General features: G+C 39.9%; 1 protein-coding gene across 1 annotated transcript; it reads right to left on the reverse strand.

Moving 5' to 3' along the window:
- Positions 1-823: 823 nt before the first annotated feature.
- LOC130957094 (uncharacterized) lies at positions 824-1,312 on the reverse strand. Its single transcript, XM_057883989.1, has one exon. The coding sequence runs from the start codon at positions 1,310-1,312 to the stop codon at positions 824-826; it is 489 nt and encodes a 162-aa protein (XP_057739972.1).
- Between the last annotated feature and the right edge of the window lie 10,960 nt (positions 1,313-12,272).

Genomic DNA, 12,272 nt, shown 5'->3' on the forward strand with positions numbered 1-12,272 from the left:
CACAAACATTCAGAACCTACTTCTCAAAATAACTTCACTCTTGTTCTTTTCATAACATTTTCTTTTTGATTAACTTAAAGGAAAAGCATACAAGTAAGAAAGGTGAAAGTGAACACTCGAGACATTAAGTTAGCACACTTGGATGTGAATAAAGAGGAACAAGTAAAATATGTAGGTTCTATTCAATCATTTTTCACTTAGAGTTCTTCATTTCGAGATGGTTTGATACAACCTCATGATATCTTCCTTGGTATTCTCGTCCTAGCATTTGCATCCTTGTCTGTTTCCTCGGATGATGTGGTATGCACATTCCCTAAGAATGATTGAATTCCTACAACACTATTGAAAGTTGCTTGTTCCCCAAGCACTTGGAAAAGGGTTAGCATGCATGTGTGCTTGTGAGCTTCTGAACTTAACTTGGTGTGTGAACACCAAACTTAGTTCTTTGCTTACTTCGACAGATTGGATGCATGTAAGAACTTTGTGAGCTTTTTATTAAGAAACACCTATGAGCTAAAAAGACAATTTATGTATTAGAGGTTAAGCCTCTGTCAAGTGAGTTCTCTGATTGCTAGAGCAATGCTTTATCACTAAGGGTTGCAATGCACTCTTCGGCTGGAGTTTTTGGTGGAACACCAAACTTAGAGCTCTATATTCACCCTTGAATTATTTTTGGTGTGTAACACCAAACTTAGCTCCTCACACAACAAAGAATCCAACTTGAAATTTTTATTGAAAGACTTATGAAAAGAGAGTTACCTCAGGTTGGGTTGCCTCCCAACAAAGCGCTTTTTTTAGCGTCGCTAGCTTGACGATTCTTTCCTTAGTTGAGGTTATACTTCTGTTTGGGGGTTTCCCCCATGCTGCCCAAGTAATGTTTGAGTCTTTGTCCATTCACAGTGAATCTTCTCTTTGAGCCTTCTTCCATTATTTCTATGTGTCCATAAGGTGAGACTTTTGTGATTAGAAAGGGTCCCGACCATCTTGATTTGAGTTTTCCAGGAAAGAGTTTCAGTCTAGAGTTGTATAGAAGCACATGTTGCCCTTCTTCGAAACTTCTTGGTACCAAGTTGAGATCATGTCTCCTTTTTGATTTTTCCTTATAGATCTTGGTATTTTCATAGGCTTGAGATCTAAACTCTTCCAATTCTTGAAGCTGCAGGACCCTTTTTTCACCAGCAGCAGTGCTGTCTAGGTTCGGTGTTTTAAGGGCCCAGGAGGCCTTGTATTCCAGCTCTAATGGCAAGTGACAAGCCTTACCATACACCAGTTGATATGGGGACATCCCAATTGGTGTTTTGAAGGCTGTCATGTATGCCCAAAGAGCATCATCTAGCTTCTTCGCCCAGTCCTTTCTTGATATCCCCACAGTCTTTTCCAGAATCCTTTTCAACTCTCGGTTAGATATCTCTGTTTGCCCACTTGTTTGGGGGTGATAAGGTGTGGCAACCTTATGCTTCACCCCATATCGTAGGAGTAGGGCTTCCAATGGTCTATTGCAGAAATGGCTCCCTCCGTCACTGATGAGGGCTCGTGGGACTCCAAACCTGGTGAAGATATTCCTTCGAAGAAAGTTTATGACTACCTTCTTGTCATTGGTTGGGGTCGCCACTGCCTCCACCCAGTTAGATACATAGTCTATTGCCACCAAGATAAACTTGTTTGAATATGAGGGTGGGAATGGTCCCATGAAATCGATTCCCCATACATCAAACAGTTAAAGCTCTAGAATGTATTGCTGTGGCATCTCATTTCTCTTGGGCAGGTTGCCAGCCCTTTGGCATTCATTGTAGCTTCTCACCAATTCCTTAACATCTTTGAAGATAGTGAGCCAGAAGAACCCACATTGCAGCACCTTTGTGGCAGTTCTTTCTCCTCCAAAGTGACCTTCATAACTAGCACTATGGCAACTCCACAAGACTTCTCGTCCTTCTTCATCTGAGATGCACCTCCTAAGAATTCCATCTGAGCATTTCTTTAAGAGTTAGGGTTCATCCCAAATGAAATACTTGGCATCATTGATTAGTTTTCTTCTTTGATATTTGCTGATTCCAGGGGGTAAGTCACCAGCTACTTTAAAATTGGCAATGTCCACAAACCAGGGTGCTTTGTGAATCATCATTAGTTGTTCATCTGGGAAGAATTCATTTACACTTGTATCATGGGTATCATCCTTCTCACAAGGGATTCTGGATAGATGGTCTGCCACTTTGTTCTCCACACCCTTTTTGTCTCTAATCTCGATGTTGAATTCCTGCAATAATAAGATCCATCTGATTAGTCTTGGTTTTGACTCCTGTTTGGCAAATAGATATTTGAGTGCTGTGTGAACAGTGAAAACAATAACTTTAGAGCCAATAAGATATTATCTAAATTTGTCAAATGCAAAAACTATTGCCAGCAACTCCTTTTCGGTAGTGGTATAATTCCGTTGAGTATCATTAAGGATCTTGCTGGCATAATATATGACATGCACCAAATTTTCTTTTTTCTGCCCTAGCACTATGGCATGGTTACTGGCATCACACATTAATTCAAATGGTAATGTTCAGTCTGGTATAGAGATGACTAGTGCTGAGACCGGCTTAGCTTTCAGAGTCTCAAACGCCTGCAGACACTCCTTATCAAAGATAAATGGCATGTCAGCAGCTAGCAGATTACTTAGAGGTTTGGCGATTTTCGAAAAATCTTTTATAAACCTCCTATAGAATCCTGCATACCCTAGAAAGCTTCTGATTGCCTTAACATTGGCAGGTGGTGGTAATTTTTCAATTACCTCTACCTTGGCTTGATCCACCTCTATTCCCTTATTCAAAATTTTGTGCCCAAGGACAATTCCTTTAGTCACCATAAAGTGACATTTCTCTCAGTTTAAAACCAGGTTAGTCTCTTGGCACCTCTTTAGAAAATGTGCTAGATGGTCAAGACAGGAGCTGAATGAGTCTCCAAATACTGAAAAGTCATCCATGAAGACTTCCAGAAATTTTTCCACCATATTAGAGAAAGTATAGAGCATGCACATTTGAAAGGTTGCAGGTGCATTGCACTAACCAAATGGCATCCTTTTGTATGCAAATACTCTGGATGGACATGTGAATGTTGTTTTCTCTTGATCCTGGGGATCTACTACAATTTGATTATAACCTGAATATCCATCTAGGAAGCAGTAGTATTCATGACTTGCTAGTCTTTCTAGCATCTGGTCTATGAATGGTAAAGGAAAATGATCCTTTCTGGTAGCTGTATTGAGCCTTCTGTAATCAATATACATACGCCACCCTATAACTGTTCTTGTAGGAACCAGTTCATTTTTTTCATTATGAACCACTGTCATGCCACCCTTCTTAGGGACGACTTGGACAGGTCTTATCCAGGGGCTATCAGAAATAGGATAAATAATCCCAGCCTCTAGTAATTTAGTTACCTCCTTCTGCACCACCTCTTTCATGGCTAGATTCAGCCGCCTCTGTGGTTAAACCACTGGCTTGGCGTCATCTTCCAATAGGATCTTGTGCATGCATCTGGCTGGGCTAATGCCCTTAAGATCATTAATGGACCACCCAAGAGCTGTCTTGTGTGTCCTTAGCACTTGAATTAGTGCTTCCTCTTCCTGTGGCTCTAAGGTAGAGCTTATGATTACAGGAAAGGTATCACCTTCTCCCAGAAATGCATATTTCAGGGATGGTGGTAATGGTTTGAGCTCGGGTTTGGGAGGTTTCTCCTCTTCTTGAGGGATTTTCAGAGGTTCTATTATTCTCTCTGGTTCATCCAGATCAGGCTGAGCATCTTTAAAGATATCTTCTAGCTCTGATTTGAAACTCTCAGTCATATTGACCTTTTTTACCAGAGAGTCAAAAATATCAATGCTCATGCAGTCGTTTGGGGTGTTTGGATGCTGCATAGCTTTGACAACATTCAACTTAAACTCGTCCTCATTGACTCTCAGGGTTACCTCCCTTTTTTGGACATCAATGAGGGTTCATCCAGTTGCTAGAAAAAGTCTTCCTAGAATGAGAGTTGCACTCTTGTGCTCCTCCATTTCCAGCACCACAAAGTCAGTGGGAAAGGCAAATGGCCCAACCTTGACAATCATGTCTTCAATCACGCCTAATGGGTATTTAATGGAGCCATCAGCAAGTTGGAGACATATCCGGGTTGGTTTGACTTCTTCAGTCAAATCAAGCTTTTTGATAGTAGATGCAGGTATTAGGTTGATACTTGCCCCAAGATCACATAGAGCTTGCTTGGTACAAGCACCCTCTAATGTGCATGGTATCATAAAGCTTCCAGGATCTTTAAGCTTTTTGGGTAAGCTTTTCAGAATGACTGCACTGCATTCTTCAGTGAGGTAAACTTTTTCAGTTTCTCTCAAATCCTTCTTATGACTTAAGATCTCTTTCATGAACTTAGCATAAGAGGGTATTTGCTCAAGTGCCTCTGCAAACGGAATCTTCATTTCAAGAGTCCTGAGATAGTCTACAAAGCAGGCAAATTGCTTATCCTGTTCTGCTTGGCGGAGTTTCTGAGGATAAGGCATTTTGGCTTTGTATTCCTCAACCTTAGTTGCTACAGTTTTATTGCCTACAGATGTGGGTTGAGAAGCCTTTTTAGAGGGGTTGCTATCAGCACTTGTATATGTCTGATCCCCTACTGGCGTTTGAATGCCAGGGGTGGAAGCTGGAGTGGCGTTAGACGCCAACTCCTTACCTGTTTCTGGCATCTGAACGCCAGAACTGAGCTTCCTTTGGGCATTCAACGCCAACTTCTTGCCTGTTTCTGGCGTTTGAACGCCATAACTGAGCATGGGTTGGGCGTTTAACGCCAGCCCTTCACCCATTTCTGGCGTTTGAATGCTAGAATTGTTCCTCTCTGGGTTCTTACTGTCCTCAGAGGGATTTTGGGTAGCAGTTTGTTTATTTCTTGGCTTCCTGTTGCCTTGAAGTGAGGTATTTAATGCTTTCCCACTTCTTAATTGAATTGCTTGGCACTCTTCTGTTATTTGTTTTGATAACTGCTGTTCTGTTTGCTTCAAATGCACATCCATATTTATATTATCCATTCTTGTGTCTTGTAGTATCTCATTGAATTCGGCAAGTTATTTTGTTAGAAAATCTAATTGCTAATTGAATTCAGTAACTTGTTCTGCAGGACTGAGTTCAACAATTACTGTTTTAGCCTCTTCTTTCATGGAAGGTTCACTGCAGGTACATATGCTGATTTCTAGCAACTATATCAATGACCTCTTGAGCTTCTTCAATTGTTTTCTCATGTGGATAGATCCACCAGCTGAGTGGTCTAGAAAAATCTGAGCTTTCTCTGTAAGCCCATAATAGAAGATGTCTAACTGCACCCACTCTGAAAATATTTCAGAGGGGCATTTTCTTAGCATCTCTCTGTATCTCTCCCAGACATCATAAAGAGATACATTATCTCCTTGTTTAAAGCCTTGGATGTTCAGCCTTAGCTGTGTCATCCATTTTGGAGGGAAATATTGATTCAGGAATTTTTCTGACAGCTGTTTCCATGTCCTTATGCTAGCCTTAGGTTGGTTATTTAACCACCTCTTAGCTTAGTCTTTTACAGCAAATGGAAAAAGTAATAATTTGTAGACATCCTAATCTACTTCTTTATCATGTACTGTGTCAGCAATTTGTAAAAATTATGCCAGAAACTCTGTAGGTTCTTCCTGTAGAAGACCAGAATACTGGCAACTTTGCTGCACCATGATAATGAGCTGAGGATTCAAATCAAAACTACTAACTCCGATGGAGGGTATACAGATACTACTCCCATATGAAGCAATATTGGGGTTAGCATATGACCCCAGAGTCCTTCTGGACTGTTCATTTCCACTTAGGTCCATGATGGAGAAAGGGAGATGATGTGGATTTATTTTATTTATTTTATTATATAAGAAAAATAATTTTCGAAATAATAAAATAAAATAAAATAAAAACTAAAATTAAAAAAAGATTTTGGAAATATTTTATGAAGATTTTCGAAAAAGTGAGGAGAGAGAAAGTGGTTAGGATATTTTTGAAAAAGATATGAATTAAAAAAAATTTAAAAGGATAAGATTTGAAAAATTTTGAAATTGAAATCTGAATTTTTATGAGTAGTTTCGAAAAAATTGTTTTAAACAAAAAGTTAGAAAAAACATATTTTTTTGATTTTTTAATTTTATTATGAAAGAGAAAAACACACCAAAGACACAAGACTTAAAATTTTTAAATCCAATGCTCCTTGTTTTCGAAAATTTTGGAGGAGAAACACCAAGGCACACCAAACATAAAAATTTTAAGATCAAAACACAAAGAAGACTCAAGAACACCTTGAAGACTCACAAGAACAACAAGAACAAAAGAAAGAACACCAAACTTAAAATTTTTAGAAAACCAAAAATAAATTTTCGAAAATTAAAGAAAATTAACAAGAGAACACCAAACTTAAAGTTTGGCACAAGATTTAATCAAAGAAAAATTATTTTTGAAAAAAGTTTTAAAAGGAAGATACCCAAATGCCAAGAACATAAGCCAACGCTCTAGCCAACTGAGCTATAAATTTAACCTGTTTTAAAAAGGTATTTAATAAATAAAAAAAATTTTTGAAAACTAAAAATTTGAAAATGCACAAGAAAAATAAGACAAACCAAAGATCAAACAAGAAAAATTGACAAGAACAATTTGAAGATCAAGGAAGAACAAAGAACATGCAATTCAAAAATTGAAAGACAAAGATAAGCATGCAATTGACACCAAACTTAAAACATGACACTAAACTCACACAAAAGACTCCAAGAAAAATTAAAAACTAATAAAGAAAAATAATATTTTTGAAAAATTTTTAAAAGGAATAATAGAAGATGCAATCCTAGTGACTCTAAACAAAAAAAAGACAAATTTTTCCTAATCTAAGTAACAAGATAAACCGTCAGTTGTTCAAACTCAAACAATCCCCGGCAACGGCACCAAAAACTTGGTGCACGAAAATTACACTCACACTATGTAATTCCGCACAACTAACCAGCAAGTGCACTGAGTCGTCCAAGTAATACCTTACGTGAGTAAGAGTCGAATCCCACAGAGATTGTTGGTTCGCAAGCTATTGTTATCTTATTATTCTTAGTCAGGATACCAATAGGGTTCTTTAGTTTCAATTATAAAAAGTCAAAGGGCATAAAATAAGTAATTGTTACGCAATAATGGAGAATATGTTGGAGTTTTGGAGATGCTTTGTCTTCTCAATCCCTGCAACTTAATGCTTTCTTACTTTCAAATATGCAAGACTCCTTCCATGGCAAGCTGTATGTAGGGTGTCACCGTTGTCAATGGCTACTTCCCATCCTCTCAGTGAAAATGGTCCAAATGCTCTGTCACAGCATGGCTAATCATCTGTCGGTTCTTGATCATGTCAGAATAGGATCCATTGATCCTTTTGCGTCTGTAACTACGCCCAACACTCGCGAGTTTGAAGCTCGTCACAGTCATCCAATCCCTGAATCCTACTCGGAATACCACAGCAAGGTTTAGACTTTCTGGATTCTCAAGGATGCTGCCAATGGATTATAGCTAATACCAGGAAGACTCTAATTAATGAATTCAAGAGATATTCATTCAATCGAAGGTAGAACGGAGGTGGTTGTCAGGCACGCATTCATAGGTTGAGAATGGTGATGAGTGTCACGGATCATCACCTTCTTCATATTGAAGTGCGAATGAACATCTTAGATAGGAACAAGTGTGTTTGAATGGAAAACAGAAATAATTGCATTAATTCATCGAGACGCTGCAGAGCTCCTCACCCCCAACAATGGAGTTTAGAGACTCATACTATCAAAAAGTACAAAGTTCAGATCTAAAATGTCATGAGATACAGAATAAATCTCTAAAAGTTGTTTAAATACTAAACTAGTAACCTAGGTTTACAGAGAATGAGTAAACTAAGATAGATAGTGTAGAAATTCACTTCTGGGGCCCACTTGGTATGTGCTGGGGCTGAGACTTAAGCTTCTCACGTGTCTGGGCTGTTTCTGGAGTTAAACATCAGGTTGTAACCTGTTTTTGGCGTTTAACTCCAACTTGCAACCTGTTTTTGGCGTTCAACGCTAGAATGCAACATGGAACTGGCGTTAAACGCCAGTTTACGTCCTTTATCATGGAGTAAAGTATGGACTATTATATATTGCTGACAAGCCCTAGATGTCTACTTTCAAAGTCAATTGAGAGTGCGCCAATTTGACTCTTGTAGCTCCAAAAAATCCATTCCGAGTGCAAGGAGGTCAGAATCCAACAACATCAGCAGTCCTTTTTCAGCCTGAATAAGATTTTTGCTCAGCTCCCTCAATTTTAGCCAGAAAATACCTGAAATCACAGAAAAATACACAAACTCATAGTAAAGTCCAGAAATATGAATTTTGAATGAAAACTAATAAAAACATACTAAAAAGTAGCTAGAACCTACTAAAAACTACCTAAAAACAATGCCAAAAAGCGTATAAATTATCTGCTCATCAATCGGCCACCAATTTTCTGAAGCCTGCATCTATTAATTGAGTGCCATTGTCTGTGGTGATGGAGTATGGAACCCCAAACCTTGTGACAATGTTTCAATATAGGAAATTTTGACTTCTTTGAGCAGTAGCATTAGCTAGGGGTTCCACCTCGATCCATTTTGTAAAATAGTCTACCCTCACGATGAGGAATTTGTCTTGTCTGGATCCTTGAGGGAAAGGACCGAGAAGGTTGAGTTCCCATTTTGCGAATGGCCAGGGTGAGGTTAAGCTGATAAGCTCTTCTAGTGGGGCGATGTGAAAGTTGACATGTTTCTGACATGGTGGACATATTTTTATGAATTTTGTTGCTTCTTTTTGTAGGGTCAGCCAATAAAATCCCGCTCGGAGTACTTTTTTGGTAAGAGCCTGTGCTCCGAGATGGTTGCCACAGATGCCACTGTGTACTTCTTCTAAAACTTCTTTTGTGTTGGAAGTCGGCACACATTTTAACGGTGGTGTTGAAATCCCTCTCTTGTATAGAGTATTGTTTATGATAGTGTAGTATTGTGCCTCCCGTTTTAACCTCTTTGCCTCCTTCTTATCTGTAGGGAGTGTTTTTGTTTTGATGTAGTTAATTATGGGAGTCATCCATCCTTGATCCAGACTTGTTATGGCTAGGACCTTTTCTTCTTCCAACATTGACGGGTTATGCATCATTTTCTGGACTAGGCTTCTATTGTTGCCCCCTAGTTTGGTGCTGGCTAGTTTTGAGAGTGCATCAGCTCGAGCATTTTGTTCTCGAGGTATGTGACGGACCTCATATTCCCCGAGTAGTCTGAGATATTCCCTGGTTTTGTCCAAGTACTTTTTCATGGTGGGATCCATGGCTTGATAGTTTCCTATTATTTGTGAGGTGACTACTTGTGAGTCGCTGAAGATGGTAAGCTTTTGAGCTCCAACCTCCTTAGCCAGCTTCAAACTAGCTAGTAGTGCCTCATATTCAGCCTGGTTGTTTAAAGCAGGGAACCCGAATTTAGGGGAAAGTTCGATTTGAGTTCCCTGATCGCTCTCTATTATTAGGCCTGCGCCACTTCCGGTTTTGTTTGAGGAACCGTCTACGTGGAGATTCTATTTTATAGGGATTTTTGGGGTGTACGTAAACTCTGCAATGACGTCGGCCAGATACTGTGATTTGATGGCTGTCCGGGCTTCATACTGAAGGTCGAATTCGGACAACTCGACTGCCCATTGCATGATTCTTCCTACTAAGTCTGTTTTCTGTAAAATGCCTTTTATGGGCTGGTTGGTCCGAACCCTGATTATGTGGGATTGGAAATATGGGCGATGTCATCGAGATGTTAGTATGAGAGTATAGGCAATTTTTTCTATTTTTGGATAGTTTAGTTCGGACCCTTGTAGTTCTTTACTGATGAAGTATATAGGTTATTGTCCACTGTCGTCTTCTCGGACCAGTGCTGAGGCTACTGCCCGAATTCCTACCGTGAGGTGCAATATAAGTGGTTCTTCTTCCCGTGGCCGGGTTAGAATAGGTGGTTGTCCCAGGAATCAGCTCGCACTCCATCGTCTATTCAAACCTCTCTCCCTTCTTTAGAGTGGCATAGACGGGGAGATATCTTATTGCCGATCCAGCTAAAAATCTAGACAAGGCTGCCGATCTTCTATTGAGTTGTTGTACCTCTTTGACACATGTTGGGCACTTCATGTCGAGTATGGCCCGGCATTTATCCGGATTTGCCTCGATTCCTCTTTGTGCGAGCATAAAACCCAAAAATTTGCCAGCTTCTACTGCGAAGGTGCATTTTGCAGGGTTAAGTCACATATCATGCCTTTTTATAGTGTCGAATACTTGGGTGAGGTTGGACAATAACGACTCTTCACTTTGTGTCTTTATTAACATGTCCACGTAGACTTCCATGACTTTCCCGATGTGGTCTGGGAAGACCTTATTCGTTAATCTTTTGATAAGTGGCTCCTGCAGTAGTTTGTTTTCGTGGTTAAGAATGAGGTTTTCTCTTGATCAGGTGGGTGATGTGCAGAAAACGATCCGACACAAAACTCACCGGCAAGTGTACCGGGTCGCATCAAGTAATAATAACTCACATGAGTGAGGTCGATCCCACAGGGATTGAAGGATTGAGCAATTTTAGTTTAGTGGTTGATTTAGTCCAGCGAATCAAGTATTGGTTGAGTGTTTTGTATCTAACAGTAAGTAAACAACAGGAAATGTAAAGGAGGAAGGGAAGAATTGCAGAAATTAAAAGGAACTGAAAGTAAAAGGACTGAATCTTAAAGAACAAGAAATTAAATGACTGAAACTTAAAGTGCAAGAAATGTAAATTGCAGTAACTTAAAGTGCAAGAAATATAAATTGCTTGAATGAAAAAGGGATTCGAGGACTGGGATATCAGAATTTAAGCAAAGGGAAATTGAATTGCAACAATTAATAAAGCAGAAGTTGAATTAGAAGTAACTAGAACTCAAACAGTAAGGAAATTGAATTGCAGCAGAGGTTCACAGAAGAACCAAAAGGAAAATTTGGGTCTCCGGACTCCAGAGACTAGATAGCAAGGTCTAGATCTCAATTGCCTTCCCAGATCCAAGTTCACAAAGCATTTAGCAAGAAATTAAAGAAGAAGCAGTAAAGGAAATGTAATTGAACTTAATTATGCAGAAAAGAAATTAAAGAGCTCTTGAGTGGAGATTGAGACAGAATTTCCTCAATTCTTAACACCCAAGATTCAAACAAGAAAAATAAAAAAAAGCTCAAGCAAGAACAAGGAAGAAGAGAGATCAATTCTCCTCCCCAATTCTCAGAAATCTCAGTGAAGTCCTAGCTCTCAATACTCAAAGTAAAAATTCAAAAACCCAAAGAAGGTTCAAAAGTCAAAAGTGAAAAGAAAGGTAAAAGTAAAAGTCCTAATTACATCAAACTAACTCCTATTTATACACTTTCTATTCTTGGATTTTGGAATTTGGATGGGCTTTTGATTTGGTGAAGAAATGAATTTTATTGGATTTTTAACCCAATTTCAGCCCAAGAAAAGTTGCTTCCAGGAGGCTGCCCTGCCCTTGTGGAGGGCAGGGCAGGAATTTGTGCGTGCGGCTCTTGGTGCGTGCGAGTTGGGCGTGTGGTGCTGCAGGATGCTGCCCTGCCCTTGTGGAGGGCAGGGCAGAAATTTTTGGTGTGCCAGAATCTGCCTGTGCGTGCGTGTTGATGCTGCCGAAGCTCCCTTGGTGCGCCAATTTGGTGCGCTGGCTGTGCACCACAAAATGCTGCCCTGCCCTTGCGGAGGGCAGGGCAATGTGCCAAGGCTGAAGCTCCGTGTTCAAGACTTGGGTGACGCGCACACTACTTATTTTTCTTGGTTTTCTTGGTACCAAAGTGAGGCTTAGTTCCTTGCTTCCTCATGGTGCCGTGTTCGATCCTTGTGGCAAGCATTGGTAGGCTTTTTCCTTTGATTTATTTTCCATGAAGGCCCGATATTGCCCTTAAGGAGGGCAGGGCGGAATTTTTGCTCAACTTGATCCATGACACCAATTTGTGCTCCGCCCTTGAGGAGGGCAGGGCAGTGTTGCCTCTCAAAGTGTGCTTCCTTATGTTGCCCTCCTTGAGGGCAGTGTGCCCTTGTGGAGGGCAATGCTTGCTTCCTCCTTTTATGCGCCACACTTTTTCTCTCTTGGGCCACGCTTTCTTAAGCCACGCTTCCTCTTTTCTTCTTTTCTTCACCTACAATAAACCAAAACAACCACTCAAAGTATC

This window comes from Arachis stenosperma, chromosome 10 (genome assembly GCF_014773155.1).
Source record: "Arachis stenosperma cultivar V10309 chromosome 10, arast.V10309.gnm1.PFL2, whole genome shotgun sequence".
NCBI lineage: Eukaryota > Viridiplantae > Streptophyta > Magnoliopsida > Fabales > Fabaceae > Arachis > Arachis stenosperma.